This window comes from Erythrolamprus reginae, chromosome 11 (genome assembly GCF_031021105.1).
Source record: "Erythrolamprus reginae isolate rEryReg1 chromosome 11, rEryReg1.hap1, whole genome shotgun sequence".
NCBI lineage: Eukaryota > Metazoa > Chordata > Lepidosauria > Squamata > Dipsadidae > Erythrolamprus > Erythrolamprus reginae.
The window spans coordinates 2,883,376-2,899,656 of record NC_091960.1 but is presented as its reverse complement, the minus strand read 5'-3'; the positions used below and the strand labels follow the sequence as shown (position 1 = coordinate 2,899,656).

The 16,281-nt window shown below is 44.2% G+C and overlaps 1 protein-coding gene across 2 annotated transcripts in view; it reads right to left on the bottom strand.

Moving 5' to 3' along the window:
- LOC139174211 (cation channel sperm-associated auxiliary subunit gamma-like) overlaps positions 1-16,281 on the bottom strand; it is a 38,879-nt gene that overhangs the window by 18,549 nt on the left and 4,049 nt on the right. The window contains exons 3-13 of one of the 2 annotated variants that reach the window (XM_070764432.1): positions 15,914-15,967; positions 15,098-15,242; positions 14,812-14,941; positions 12,863-12,932; positions 12,108-12,260; positions 11,239-11,410; positions 4,677-4,814; positions 4,297-4,362; positions 2,566-2,667; positions 1,714-1,764; positions 630-759 (exon numbers count right to left, since the gene is read on the bottom strand). In XM_070764432.1, coding sequence (XP_070620533.1) covers positions 630-759; positions 1,714-1,764; positions 2,566-2,667; positions 4,297-4,362; positions 4,677-4,814; positions 11,239-11,410; positions 12,108-12,260; positions 12,863-12,932; positions 14,812-14,941; positions 15,098-15,242; positions 15,914-15,967 — 1,211 coding nt within the window. The remainder of the gene's footprint in view (positions 1-629; positions 760-1,713; positions 1,765-2,565; positions 2,668-4,296; positions 4,363-4,676; positions 4,815-11,238; positions 11,411-12,107; positions 12,261-12,862; positions 12,933-14,811; positions 14,942-15,097; positions 15,243-15,913; positions 15,968-16,281) is intronic. The other variant, XM_070764433.1, reaches the window with a different exon arrangement.

The following is a 16,281-nucleotide window of genomic DNA, read 5'->3' as shown; positions in this document are numbered from 1 at the left end:
TAAAGCAAAAATAATAAAGCTGGCATAAAGTCTGATGGATAAATAAATAAAACGTCTCATCCTTGTCCCAAAGGTGCCTTTTCAAGAGGCAACTGTGTTTGTTTTTCTCCGAAGACCTTTTGCTTTTTCAGTTCTGACTGAATAGTGTAGGATGGAAGGATTTATATTCCTTGCAGGCCTCTGGTCCTTAGCCCTCTCTCTGAGAGTCACTGAGGCTGCTTAGAGGTTTCTCTATGCCTGAATTGTGCAAATGAGTGTGGAACCCTCTGGGAACTGCTAAAAGGACAGTGTGGAAAACACTCAGCTGTCTTGTCTTTCTTATTATGCTGCTCAAAAAAATAAAGGGAACACTCAAAGAACACACCCTAGATCTGAATGAATGAAATATTCTCACTGAATACTTTGTTCTGTACAAAGTTGAATGTGCTGACAACATGTGAAATTGATTGTCAGTGTTACTTCCTAAGTGAACAGTTTCATTTCACAAAAGTTTGATTTACTTGGAGTTATACTGTGTTGTTTAAGTGTTCCCTTTATTTTTTTGAGCAGTATATATTCCTGTTTGTTTCTACTGTCTAAATTACCCCTTTGGACTCCATAACAGTTCAGCCTAGAAAGCACAAGTTTACCTTTTCAAGATCACGTTCCCCCAAATATAAAGTGTCTTGCTTAAGGGGTTGTAAGTCAGGCCTCGTGGGATCAGAGGTTTACTTGAGTATCTCTCGTTGCCCCCGAGCACCACAAACCCTCTCCTGGAGCCTGTTGAAAAGAAAAGAGAACTGTCAAAAGAAATGTACAAAAGAAAAAAAAAGAACCATTTCTTCTTCCTCTCTTTCTTTTGTTTATCCTGGTTTATCTGAGGACCATCTTTTCTTTCAAGGCCCCTGTTCTGAACCTCAAATCCTCCTGAAAGTCAGAGGACAGGACACCTCCTGAACCACAGACTCAGCAGTAACTCAAGACAAAAAGGAACAAGGATAAATTACCAATTGGAGAGAACATCTGTAGCTCAGGGCTGAACTGGGAGAGGGGGAGACATTTCATCACCCAACTGGGCAACATCATCAGTGTTAGAAGGGAGTGGGGTTCGGAGGAGGAGGAGGAGGACTGTGATTTTCTTGGTGCTTTCTGAGCTTAGTTCTTTTCTTGCAGATATTTCATCACCTAACTAAGTAACATCATCAGTGCTAGAAGGGTGTGTGGTTTGCTCTTTTGTTTCACATGCTAATGGCTTGAATTGTCAGTGTTGATGATGGTAGACTTTGATAGTCCCTTGATTAGGCTGTTTGCTGTTACCAAACTCAGACAAACATGCTAACAGCATGGCTGGCTGAGGAATTCTAGGAGTTGAATCCATGCATCCTTAAAATTGCCAAAGTTGGGAAACCCTGCGTTAAGCAATGCTCTCTCTCAGGAGCCAAACCCCCCCCCCCTTTTCTGTTGCAACACCTTTCCTCTAGGACAAAGTTTCCCCAAGAGCCGGGTGGCCTCCATTCTGCTATTGTTTAGAGAAACACTGAGGACCAGGCTCTTCTCCCAGGTCATTGCTAGAGGGAGGGAGTTATTGAGAGTTGGGCAGAATGATGGTTTGATAAATGAGTATTATGCTGTTTTGTCGCAGAGTCAGCCAGATGTTTAGACTGGATTGGGCCTTCCTCTCCACCTCCCAAGAACCAGGTGAGCTTCATAAATGACAAACAATATGATTCTTACGCCTAGGTATCTGGTCAGGGACTTCATACACTTTTTGAAAATGTTCCTGCACTGGAAACAGAAGAGGGAACAAAGGTTAATGTGGGAACACAAAGAAATAGTTTAGAGCAGAGGTGACAAATTCAAGGCCTGTGGGCTGGATCTGCCCTGCAGGGTTCTTAGGTATGGCCTGCGGAGACGCCCTGGAAACAGCCAAGGTCTGTCTCGCAGTGCTTCTGCCAAAGAAAACAGCTCGGAAGGGCCGCATCTGTCTCTCTCGAGCTCCGTTATGGCTGGCAGAGGGTTGCAATGAGTAAGTCCACCGCAGCCGAAAACGGAGCTTGGGAGCCAGTTTTTGTTGGCAGAGCGCTTGGGCGGCCACAGGCGCCCCTGACACGAGTGAGGTCAAGGTGGTGAAGCTCCCCCTGTCCACACCCACTCCCCCCCAAAGTCAAACACAACCATGATGTGGTTCTCAGAGGAATTGAGTGTGACACCCCTGATTTAGAGTCACAGTTCAACAGCCAGCATGTAACAGCTTTCTCCATAACCTAGGGAACTGGCCAAGGTAGCTTATAGTAGCATTGACCATGCTGATATCAAACAACCTGGTCATCAGGTAAATCCATCTGTTTCCAAGTGTCTTGTAATGGGTACAATGCATTCTGTATTGTACAGATAATTCCCTGACTTAAAACAGCAAAATGAATGGGGGAAGCCAGATTTACTTAACCAGCCTGTTTCTAAGTTAAGGTGCGATGAGTGGCAGGAGAGGTTGTCAAATGGGGCCAAACTCAACTTCACACATGTGCAACAATTTTGGCCTCCATTGTGGTCAAGATGTCCCGTGGAAAAGGACTTGAGCATTATTACCTGTGTCGTATGAAACAATGACAAATTTCCTGAATCGGTTTGCCAGCAAATAGAGCTTACTTGGCCCGGTCATCGAGACCCATAAAATGGAGCATGAAGCACCTGGAGAAAAGAAAAAGAGAAATCCAAATTTGGAGAGACACATAGAAGTGTGTTAGATGCGCCTCTCCCAAAGGATGGCCACCTTTTCCCAAAATCTCCACACCAGCTGAAGCCTACAAAAACTGCCCATTGTTGAGTAGAAGGGGAGTGGCAAACATTGCAGTGGTATAGGTTTCCTCCGTGCTCCAATCCCAGCTGCTCAGAGACCTAGAATCAATCAGAACCAGGTCAGATCTGCCTTGGAGGGACGGCGGAAAAAAGAGGCATTGTCTGGGTGTCGATCCAAATAACATCTGAGAAATAAACCAGCCTTTTATCATTGGCTTTCTTCCAGGTACCAATTTATCAAGACAGCCATATCAGTACGAACTGTATTCAAACCGGTACTAACTTTTCCTACAGTTGCCCACCCAGGTTAAGGTTCATCCATCATCCCCACACCCACAAGTTCATCATGTGGGCCAGCCTTCAGAAGATGTGTGGCTAGCTGATGAGGCCAGAACAAGGCCGAAATGGGACCATCCTAGTCTCCCTTGATTTTAAAAATTCCAGCTAAAAACATTTGATACATACAGAACATAGATTGTCGGCTATGAATAAATTAACTGCCTTGAAATGGCCCTTGGTTGGGCCTAGAGGCAAAAAGGAGCTGTGACGTTCCTTCAATATACCAGGGTGATCCAACAGAAAAAACATATATGTGTGTATGTGTATGCGTGTATATGTATGTATGTATGTATGTATGTATGATCGAAACATTTAAATATATTAAAGGGTTAAATAAGGTCCAGGAGGGAAGTGTTTTTAATAGGAAAATGAACACAAGGACAAGGGGACACAATCTGAAGTTAGTTGGGGGAAAGATCAAAAGCAACGTGAGGAAATATTATTTCACTGAAAGAGTAGTAGATCCTTAGAACAAACTTCCAGCAGACGTGGTTGGTAAATCCACAGTAACTGAATTTAAACATGCCTGGGATAAACATAGATCCATTGTAAGATAAAATACAGGAAATAGTATAAGGGTAGACTAGATGGACCATGAGGTCTTTTTCTGCCGTCAGTCTTCTATGTTTCTATGTATGTATATATGTATGTATGTATGTATGTATGTATAACTATGGATATTTTGATAATATGGTATATGCACGGATGTTTAAGTTTCGTGAAAAAACAATTACAAAAAGAAAGAAAGAAACTACCCAGAGTATCAACTCTGAAGTGAACCTGGCTGAAGCTATCTTGTGCTCATAGTTGCCACGAAACCTGAGATGGGGAAGGGAGGGAGGAAATAGATAGCTCAGCTAACAGTCAAAACAAAAAGGTTTCCTGTGGGAACCAAGGTCATCGTAATGGATGGCTGGTGAAGGAGGAGTGGAGCCCACCAGCTTATTCATTGGACAATCTGACTGGTGATACCTGGGAGGGGGGATTTTCACTCTTTTAATTAGGTGAAAAACATGGGAACTTGAAGAGTTGGTTTTCACCACGTGTGCTGATAGGATGAGTCCTATAAAGATGTTATTTGAGGAAACTACTTGCTTGGAGTTCGGCTTTCAACGAGTGTGTTACTCGGAACACCAATAGGGGGAAAAGGAAAAGCAAGTTTTCAAGAAAAAAAGGACTTACTGAATATATGATGGCATACACGCCTTCTATTTTCTGTTAAGGATCTACTTGCTGTCACAATCCCATCTAAAAAAGAAAACAGAAGAAAAAGAGTTCTTCCTTTCCTGGGCATGGTCTCACGCCTGTCAAAATGCTGCAATGTTATTTAGTCCTAGACTGACCACGGCCCTGAAAAGAAGAGACTTCGAACTGTTTAACAACCATCGCAGAGCTCCTGAGCTCAAAATTTAGATGGTTCATATTTAGGAGGGTTGCCATGTCCCAAGGTCACGTGATCTCCTTTTGTGACAAGGAAGTCCATTTTGCCTCCTGAAAAAGTCACATTCGGGACAACCTTGACCTGGATGACCGAGAATCCCTACAGATTTCTAATACACTACCTCTGCAACCTATAAGGAAAAACGCCCCTTCCTGATCACCGCCACCGAGGGCAATCACATATTCGGTGTTGTTGTATGGGAAAAAGACAGGAACCAGCTTCTTCACGCAGACGTTGTTCAAGATCCGTGTCCATAGATCTAAAGGGGCAACAGAAGGAGAAAGAGCAGATCCCTTGTCAGAAAATTCTGCCCTTCGACCCATAAACCACTTGCCTCTTGCAACTCCCTGCTTCCTTTTAAAAGGGAAGAAGAAGAAGAGGGTCAGCAGCCAGGCGGAGGGGCTCAAAAGCAGTGGCCGATAGGTGAGTGCATCTTTCAAAGATTTGTTAGAATGTGATATTGTAGGCTCTGCTGACAGCCAGCAGTTCAAGACTCACTGGCATTCCCTCCTTCCAAGGTGGGCAAAATGAGGACCCAGATTGTTGGGGCAATAGGTTGACTCTGTAAACTGCTTAGAGAGAGCTGTAAAGCACTGTGAAGTGGTATATAAGTCTATTACTCTGTGCACAGTGGTAAAAAGGAACTATTGCACAAATACATTCGATATTAAAAAAGGAGTGAGACAAGGCTGTCCACTATCTCCCTTAATATACATATTGTCCATAGAAATTTTATTAAACCGAATTAGAGGGGAATCATCAATACAAGGCACTCAAATTAAACAGCAAATACAGTATATAAAACACAGGCTTTCGCCGATGACCTGGTCTTCTTCTTAGAAAACCCAGTCAGTTCAATAATACATTTAGTAAAAGAACTAGAGAACTATGGGAAAGTGGCCGGCTTAAAAATAAATAGGGATAAAACTAAAATATTAACCAAGAATTGTAATCAAGATTTAAATAAATTACTAATAAAAGAAACAGGCTTCCAAATAGAAAAAAAAATTAAGTATCTAGGAATTTGGTTTACAACAAGGTATTCTTCGCTGAAAGAACTAAATTATATGAAATTATTAACTAAAACAAAAGAAGATTTAGAAAAATGGTCAAACTTAAATTTATCCTTAATGGGAAGGATCAATACAATAAAGTCTAATATACTTCCAAGGTGGCTCTATCTTTTCCAAACAGCACCAATACAATTAAACAAATCGTTCTTCACCAAAATAAATAACATTATTTCTAAATTTATCTGGTGCAATAAAAAACCAAGAATAAACATGAAAGCCCTACAAGATCTAAGAATAAGAGGAGGATTCGGTTTACCCAACTTAGAAATATACCATCAAGCCACTAAATTACTATGGATTAAAGAATGGGTCAACCTTGAAAATCCTAGAATTTTAACCATAGAAGGCCACAATATAAATGAAGGATGGCACGCACATTTGTGGGAAAAAGAACATTCAAAACATTCTCATTTTAAACAACATCAAATTTGGAATACACTGTTGACATACTGGCGGAAAGTTAGGAAAAAATACTATAATGAAATACCCAGATGGCTATCCACACTAGAAGCCCAAATTCATCCAAATATAATTAGCCAAGAACAAATAATAACCCTATTAGATACCAAAGGAAGTCTAAAAAATGGAGAAAGACTTAAAGAGGAGGGCATAGTAATAGATTGGCTACCATATTACCAAATTCAAAGTAGATACAAAAAGGACTTGGTAAAATTTATTTATTTATTTATTATTTATTTATTATTTGGATTTGTATGCCGCCCCTCTCCGAAGACTCGGGGCGGCTCACAACAAGTGAAAAACAATCCAATACAATCCAATTAATTAAAATATTATGAGTTTAAGAAAATCCCCTATACTAACATACACACATACAGGCATACCATATATAACTTCAACGTGCCCAGGGGAGATGTTTAGTTTCCCCATGCCTGACGGCAAAGGTGGGTTTTGAGGAGTTTACGGAAGGCAGGAAGAGTAGGGGCAGTTCTGATCTCTGGGGGGAGTTGGTTCCAGAGGGCCGGTGCCGCCACAGAGAAGGCTCTCCCCCTGGGGCCCGCCAACCGGCATTGTTTAGTTGACGGGACCCGGAGGAGGCCCACTCTGTGGGACCGAATCGGTCGCTGGGATTCGTGCGGCAGAAGGCGGTCTCGGAGATATTCTGGTCCAGTGCCATGAAGGGCTTTAAAGGTCATAACCAACACTTTGAATTGTGACCGGAAACTGATCGGCAGCCAATGCAGACTGCGGAGTGATGGTGAAACATGGGCATACCTGGGTAAGCCCATGACTGCTCTCGCAGCTGCATTCTGCACGATCTGAAGTTTCCGAACACTTTTCAAAGGTAGCCCCATGTAGAGAGCATTACAGTAGTCGAACCTCGAGGTGATGAGGGCATGAGTGACTGTGAGTAATGAGTCCCGGTCCAGATAGGGCCGCAACTGGTGCACCAGGCGAACCTGGGCAAACGCCCCCCTCGCCACAGCTGAAAGGTGGTTCTCTAATGTGAGCTGTGGATCGAGGAGGACGCCCAAGTTGCGGACCCTCTCTGAGGGGGTCAATGATTCCCCCCCCAGGGTAATGGACGGACAGATGGGATTGTCCTTGGGAGGCAAAACCCACAGCCACTCCGTCTTATCCGGGTTGAGCTTGAGTCTGTTGACACCCATCCAGGCCCCAACAGCCTCCAGGCACCGGCACATCACTTCCACCGCTTCGTTGACTGGGCATGGGGTGGAGATGTAAAGCTGGGTATCATCGGCATATTGATGATACCTCACCCCATGTCCTTGGATGATCTCACCCAGCGGTTTCATGTAGATGTTAAATAGCAAGGGGGAGAGGACCGACCCCTGAGGCACCCCACAAGGGAGAGACCTCGGAGTCGACCTCTGACCCCCCACTAACACCGACTGCGACCGGCCAGAGAGGTAGGAGGAGAACCACTGAAGCACAGTGCCTCCCACCCCCAACCCCTCCAACCGGTGCAGAAGGATACCATGGTCGATGGTATCGAAAGCCGCTGAGAGATCGAGGAGTACCAGGACAGAGGATAAACCCCTGTCCCGGGCCCGCCAGAGATCATCCATCAACGCGACCAAAGCGGTTTCCGTGCTGTAACCGGGCCTGAAGCCCGACTGCTGGGGACCTAGATAATCGGCTTCTTCCAAGGACCGCTGGAGCTGGAGTGCCACCACCTTCTCGACAACCTTCCCCATGAAGGGAAGGTTGGAGACTGGACGGTAGTTGTTGAGTACTGCTGGGTCCAGGGAAGGCTTCTTGAGGAGGGGGCGCACAAGCGCTTCTTTATAGAGTGATGGAAAAACTCCCCTCCCCAAGGAAGCGTTGGTAATCTCCTGGGCCCAGCTCCGTGTCACCTCCCTGCTGGCCAAGACCAACCAGGAGGGACACGGATCCAGTAAACAGGTGGCGGAACTCACAGCTCCAATGGCCTTGTCCACTTCATCAGGTGTCACCAGATCAAACTCTTCCCAGACAGGTGGACAAGTACGTGCCCCAGTCACCTCGACTGACTCGTTGTCAGTCGACTCTGTTTTACAATTGGAGTCGAGATCGGCCCGGATCTGAGCGACTTTATCAGCGAAAAACGTGTTAAACTCCTCGGCACTACTCTGCAAGGGCTCCCCAACTCCCCCCTGGTTAAGAAGGGAGCGGGTCACCCTAAACAGAGCGGCCGGGCGGGATTCCGCTGATGCAATCAAGGCGGCATGGTACGCGCATCTTGCCGCCTTGAGCGCCACTTTGTAAGTCTTAATAAAAGCTCTTACAAGTGTTCGATCAGATTCAGACCTACTCTTCCTCCATCGCTTCTCTAGACGTCTCTTTTGGCGTTTCAACTCCCGGAGCTCCTCGTTGAACCATGGGGCTCTACGGGGTCTAGCGCCACGGAGAGGTCGCAAAGGCGCAATCCGGTCGAGAGCCTCCGCAGCAGCCGTATTCCAGGCCTCCGCAAGAGACTCCGCCGAACTGTGGATGAGTGCCTCTGGAATAACCCCAAGCGCCGTCTGGAAACCCTCTGGATCCATTAGGCGTCTGGGGCGGAACATCTTCATTGGTTCCGCCTCCCTGCGGGGAAGGATTGGAGCCAGGAAGTCAAGCCTTAGTAGAAAATGGTCTGACCATGACAAAGGCACTGCTTCTAAGCCCCTTAGTCTCAGACCATTGCTCAATTGCTCGGAAAGGAATACCATGTCAGGTGCGTGCCCCCCCTCATGAGTCGGACTCCGTACTACTTGAGTCAGGTCCATGGCTGTCATGGTGGCCATGAACTCCTGTGCCAACCCCGAGGTTTCGCCGAGTGACGGCAGGTTGAAGTCCCCCAAGACAATAAGTCTGGGGAACTCCACCGCCAACCCGGCTACCTCCTCGAGTAGCACAGGCAGGGCTTTTGACACGCAGCTGGGAGGCAGGTACGTGAGAAATAAGCCCACCTGAACCCCTAAGTCCAACCTCATAAAGAGTGACTCGCAACCCGCAATTTCCGGAGCAATGAGTCCACGTAGGCAAAGGCTCTCCCTGGCTATAATAGCCACTCCTCCCCCCCTTCCCTGGGGTCGAGGTTGATGCCATATCTGAAACCCAGCTGGGCAAATTTCAGAGAGAGGAACACCTCCCTCTGGGCCCAGCCAGGTTTCAGTGATACATGCCAGGTCGGCCTCCTCATCCAGGATCAAATCCCGGATGAGGAGAGCTTTATTTACCACCGACCTGGCATTAAGCAGCAGCAACCTGAGTCCAGGGCCAGAGTTACACTCATCACCAGTACCCAGGATTGGGCTCACAGAGTTGGAACAAGGGACCGTTATTAAGCAACGGTCCCTCGTTCCCCTGGAATGGCTAGCTCTGTGGCCCCCGCCATATCTGCCTCTCCCCAGCAACACTGAAATATTCCGACCCTCTGCCACCCCAGAGATCGGTGTCCCTCCCTCCCCTGTCTCCCGGGCGTCAGGTGGGCCAAATCTGTCATTCGCACTACTGTCAATCAACTCATCCATACCATATCCCCACCCACCCCGACCCCCCCAATCATACCAATCATTCCATTCATACCCACACGTATATGTACCCCAGTCACCCATTATATAAAACCCCAATTATGTTAAAAAAGCAATTAAATTGATAGCAGTATAAAAATAGCAATAAGAACGATATTAATATTAAAAACACTATTAAAACTAACTAAAAATAACAATAAAAATACAAACATAGGTAATAATGAATAATTCAATTCGATTAGGAAATACGGTCAGCAGCAACTAATAAAAGTGCTAAGTTCTCAAAGTGCCAAGTTTCCCAAAAAAAAAAATCTGGAATATGTAAAAAACAAAATGAAATAGACAAAATATTGACAGGATCTGATAAAAAATTTATAACCAGAATGTATATTTATCTACTAAACTATGAAAACATCGAAGAAATAGTTAAACCTAATATAATAGCTTGGATGACTAACTTTGGATATGCAATTCAGCTAGAAGACTGGGAAAAACTATGGTCAGTTAACTATAAGATGACTTTGTCAACACCATACAAAGAAAATCTTTATAAAATGTTCTTTCGATGGCATTATGCGCCAGCGCGCGTAGCCAAAATGAATGTAAATATTAGTAACAAATGTTGGAAGTGTAAAAAAGAGGTGGGAACATACTACCACATATGGTGGAAATGTAACGAAGCAAAAAAAAAAAAAGGATCCGAATTAGGACATGGATGGAAGAAATACTGGGCTACAAAATTGAGATAAAACCGGAAATGTATCTATTAGGCATAATTAAAGGCAAACACAGCAAAGAAAATTACTACTTAATAAATCACTTACTTACTGCTGCAAGATTAGCATAGGCACAAGTTTGGAAACAAGATAAGACTCCAAACAAAGAAACGGTGATTAAAAAAATATTAGACTGCGCCAAATTTAGTAAATTAACATATGAGATTCAAAACCAACAAAATAAGGACTATTACAAAGTGTGGGGAAAAATATACAACTGGGTGGAAGTTAAGAAAAAGGTATAGTAAATAGAATTGTAAAAAATAAATCTTGTAAATATATGAATCGTAAATGTTCAATGTTGTATTGTATGTTGTTTAAATGTTTTGTAAGTCAAACAAAATAAAATAAAAATGAAGTATTAAAAAAAAAAGTCTATTGCTCTGTGCACAGTGGTAAAAAGGCACTAGTGCCGGGTAACTTTGCCCGGGTAACTTTGCCATCCTGACAATTCAACTTGACTCACCCTTCTATCCTTCTGAAGTTGGTAAAATGAGGACCCAGATTGTTGGGGGATACGATGCTGACCCTGTAAACTGCATAGAGGGGGCTAGAAAACACTGTGAAAAGCTCCATCACAGCTCTTGAACTCCCGTGGGATTCCAGAGAACTTGCTCAAATTATGGCAAATCACACTTTCACATGTAATTATGGATCATTCAGTCTCTGGGATCTTAATTATTTTGGAGTAAAGCAGAGATGCAAGGGATCCAGTGGGTTAAATGGACTCTCTGTCAGAAACTTTGATTTTTTATCAATTATAGACCTTCTTGGTGAGGCCATGCTCCTGGAAGCTTTGTGGTGGGATGGGGGGGGAGCGCAGGAGCATTTTGGGCGTTTCTTTTTTTATCCTCACATACCAGATCCTTTGGTTTTTAGGGGTAAAAGTGGATAATGCCCTCTAAAATAATAGACCAGTTGGTTTTGCCGGATGAAGAGCGTGCTTTCGGTTGCGATGGTGTCTTCGATGGAAGAGGAGAATGCATCCTGTTGACAGGATTTGGAACCGATCCAACAGCTGTCGATGCCCACCTGGAGCGGAGCAGGAGACAAAAGCCAAAGCTGTGTCAGCTGAGGGGAGACAGAGACCTCCCTCGACATCCCTACCAAGGGCAGCGGCCTTTCAGCCCCCGGAGGTGTGGGAACACAGGATAGTCCTCGACTTACGACCACAATATCTGTGGCTAAGAGAGATGTTGGTCAAGTGAGCTCTGCCCCTTTTTATGGCCTTTCCCTGCCACAGTTCTTAAGTGGATCGTGGCAGTCGTTAAGTTAGGCGCACGGTTGTTCCTGGGCTTTGCTGGTTAGGAAAAGGGGATTGCAGGACCCCTGGGACGCTGCAACCGTCATAAGTGTGATTCAGTTGCCAGTTGCCTGAATTTTGATTCACATGATGCTGCCATGGGCACAAGTGTGAAAAGTGGTTATAAGTCACTTTTTCCAGCGATAGCAACAGCTTAAATCCTTTAAGTGGTTTACAGAGTCAGCATCTTGCCCCCAATAATCTGCGTCCTCATTTTACCGACCTCGGAAGGAGGGAAGGCTGAGTCAACCTTGAATCAGTTCAAACTGTTGAATTGCAGGCAACCGGCAGGCAGCAGAATTTAGTCTGCAATGCTGCATTCTCCCCACTGTGCCACCATGGCTCTTAGTAATGCCACAACTTTGAATGGTTACTGAATGAACTATTGTAAGTCGAGGACTGCCCCTAGTTATTTCTTTTGTTTACCTCTATGATGCGATAGGTATCAAAGTTCGTATCTGAGATGATGATGATTTTCTTTTGGGGGATCCCTCCCAGGATAAGTACAGGCGCTTTACGGTGAGTGGCCCAAATGGGGCGTGATGGGTCAGCCAGCCTAAGGATATTCTTTAAAGGCAACTGTACTCAACCAGACAGGGAGATAAAAGAAACAGTCACCACTTGCCCACCAACGCAAAACATTTGATTTCACAATATGAAGCCAAAGATGTTTAATAATAATAATAATAACAACAATAACAACAATAATAATGTATTTATTAATATATATCTTAATGGCAACCAGATTAATGTATGCACAAATATGGAAGGATGCCGATAATCCAAAAGATGAAGAAATAATTAATAAGATTACTGACTGCGAGGCGGTTAAAGGGACAAGAAGAATCGGAATATTACAAAATTTGGTATGTTTTATGATTGGTTGAATAAAAGAACATCTATGCAACAGAATATATTATATTAGATGGTATAAAATTATGTAAATTATATATCAGAAAGAGTCTGAAAGCTCTAGGCTCAGAGAGAGAGAGAGAGAGAGAGAGAAAGAGAGATTGAGATTCCTAATTAAAGGAATCTTTGAGTTCACTTCAGAAGTGCTGTCTATATTCTAGTCTAGTCTAGTCTATTCTATGGTTTGTGATATTTGGGGAGCTGGGTCAAAACAGGCTTTATGGACTCTTCCCGAGCATCGTATGTCCACATTTCGCTCAGCACAATACCTCTTTCCCAAACTGGATTTTCTCAGATCCATCGGGTGGTTCCACAAATCCATTTATGTTGTAGCAGAACCTAGGAAGGAAGGGAAAAAGGAAGTGTGTGCATATGACTATTTCATTCACTACATTTGTGGATAACTCGTCTGCCAGAGGAAAGTATACAGTACTGTGATATGATACTTGGGTCCAAGAGAGCAGCACAGAAGGGAAAAGGGGAAAAGAAGAAAGGAATATGCGGGAGAGCAATTAAAAGCTAAAGTATCTGACAGCCACAGCAGGAGGCCTTCTGGAAAGGGAGGAGTCGAGAGGTTTGGTTCCAACAAAGGGGTTTGAGAGGCAGTTTGGTTCAGGGTAGTGGGATAGAAAGCGGGAGGCCATGACGTCTATCTAGTCCTGCTTTAGCTATGAAAGTTGGCTTGGTGATTTTGGGCTCATTACCAGAAGACATGAATTCTATCTAGTTTAGGCACGAAAGCAATCGGGGACTTTGGGTTAATCACAAGAGAGGTGAGTTCTGGTCCCACTGTCAAATCGAAGCTATCGTTTGAGTGAAGAGACTCTGGCCTTGTTATGAGTGGTCCCAGACCAGCTCAGTTACTGAAAGATTCTGAGGAGGACGAACCCAGTCCATCTTGGTACCCAAAGCCAGTGTTCTTGCCAGCTGAATCAGAGAGTAAGAGTGAGGGAGAGCTGGAACTTGAGGAATCTGGGAAGCCACCAGAGTGTAGATACCTCAATGCTGGTAATGTCTGACTCTGAGGGGGAGGTTGGTGACCAGGAACCCCTCTTAGATGTCCGAGTCAGAAGGTTCCAAAGCAGGCAGGAATATTTGTATGGAAAGAGTTCTATGAAACAAAGTCTGGGGTGTATATCTCTAGGGAATAGTTGACCACACCCAGATAATATTTAAGTGAGGGTTTCTGGGGAAAAGGTGTGGTCTGTCAACATTCTCATCATGGTGTTAGATCCAGAGTTCCAGAAATGCCTTGCTGGAAAACTGTTGCTTTCCTTTTCACTTCATCGCACTGAGATGCAGATACTTGTGAGAACTCTGAAGATTTATGAAGGTATGTCAAAAAGGCCTTTAATCACTTTGGAATTTCTTAATTGGACTGGGCTCTTGCCCGCAGTCAGCTGTTATCTCTTGGCTCAATTTGACCAGGAACTTGGCCAGCAATAATTGCAAGAATGCTTTCTAAAAATCACTTCCAAATAAACTTTGTTTCTGATTTAAACCTCAAGACAGTAGTTTGTTCTTTGTTCCAATTCGCTTTAGGCCATTTAGGCCCAAAGCAAAACAGGCACGCCACAACTAGAGTAGTACTGTGGGAACTGGGAAGGGTGGTTGCATGAGGGGGAAAGATACCAGCCACAACAAATTATTTCCGACAATTAAAGGTCACCAGCTGGAAGTACAGAGGAGGATCGTGGACACTGAGAGAACCGGACTGGTCCACATGATGAATTTATGGGTGTGGGGATGAGAGATGAACTTTAACCTGGATGGGGAACTGTAGGAAAAGTTAGTATCGGTTTGACTACAGCTCGTAACCAACATGTCTCTGTCAAAAATTGGAACTTGGAAGAAGGCCAAGGTTTGGACTCTGATTTATTTCTTGGATATTATTTGGAAGGCTGACATCCGATTTAGGCATGAAAACTAGGTAATTTAAGGGCAACCAACCAAAGACCGTGAGTTCGAATCCCGTTTTGGCTATAAATGCCAGCTGGATGACCTTGGGCCAGTCACTTTCTCTCTGTCCAACTCCCCTCACTAGGTGGTGGTGGTGAGTGGAATAGGAAGGTATTTTGGATCTCTTCGCAGCCTTATTTGTAAAAGAATAATAAATGCAGGAAAAAATAAATGAAAGGCATCTAATATTAATTCTCTTGTTGGCAGCATTCAGCAAGAGGGAAGGGTGGAAAGACCATTATCCCCAGCCTCTTCTTACTTCTTGTCAAGTATAGGGTATCCAAAGCCATTACTCCTCACCGTCAGGCGATTCACAACACTGCCATTCATGAAGGGCATCGGCGTGAACCAGAACATGTTGCAAACTTCCTCGCTATCACAATCTGAATCTGGAGAGACAGAGAGCAGCCAGTCACATAGCCCGGAATGCTTGCCGAAAGATGAGCAGAAATCTACCCCATGTTACCAGACCCGGTAGATGGGCAGGAGCCCCAACATCACCGGCTTCTACAATGATGCCGAAAAGCTCTTTGCCACAAACCCACCATTCATTTGGTACGGGGCCGCCATCATTTCGATCCGTAAATGACCTGGTTTCTGGCGCAGAGGGTGAATGGGTTCTTCAAACAAGACCTCCACAATTGGTCTCAGTCCGCTGTAGTGGCCTATTCGATTAGCCCTGGATTCACTCTGCAAGGAGAATGTTGTTGTTGTTGTTGTTGTTATTATTATTATTATCATCATCATCATCATCATCATCATTCCGGCCCAATGAACTCAGCCTGGGGTACTGGCGACAGGCAAAATCCGGACCCTGGAACCAGACTGCTGCAGCTCAATGCCAGGTCGGTTGTAAATAAAGCTCCATCATCCAGGACTTACTCGTGGATGAGAAGGCCGACCTGGCATGTGTGACTGAGACCTGCCTGGGTGACTCCCTCCCTCCTTAATCGTGTGTGTGTGTGTGACAAATCCTTGCAGGGTAGTGCTGAGGATTTTAATAAGTTTTTTGCAGATAAAATCCAGACAGACCTTGTGGACTTCAACTTCCAGAACAGCTATGCTGGCTGGAGGATTCTGGGAGTTGAAGTCCACAAGTCTTAAAATTGCCAAGTTTGAAGACCTCCGCACTAAATACTATTTATCTTTAAAAAAAAATCATGTTAGTGGTCCACAGGATTTAAAATTATGAATGTAATGGTCCCTGAGATCCAAAAGGTTGGTGACCCCTGGTCTAGAAGACCTTCAAGGTGCCTTCCAGCTCTATTCTGGTTGACTAAAGCAGGACCCTTCCAAACCTGATTCTTCTCCTTCTCTCAATCAAGGAACCCTTACCAATTACGTCCACATTTCATCCTTACCCACGTGTCGCAAGATAGAGATACTTTCAGAAAGTATGGAAATCCATAGTAAACCTTTAAAAAAAAAGAAAATATTTCAGAAATAGTTTTTTATAGGACTTCACACACAATGTTTCTCCCCCCACATAAGGCTAATGAGAGTAGATAGTAGAAAATATAGATATATAGATGACATAGTAGATAGATAGAACAGAGACAGACAGACAGATATAATAGATAGAGGATATAGGATAGCAGACAGACAGACAGACAAATAGATATAGTAGATAGAGGATAGAGATAGGATAGATAGAAGACAGAGAGAAAGATAGATGGAGAGAAGATAAATTAGATATATAGAAGATAGGTAGGTAGGTAGATAGATAATA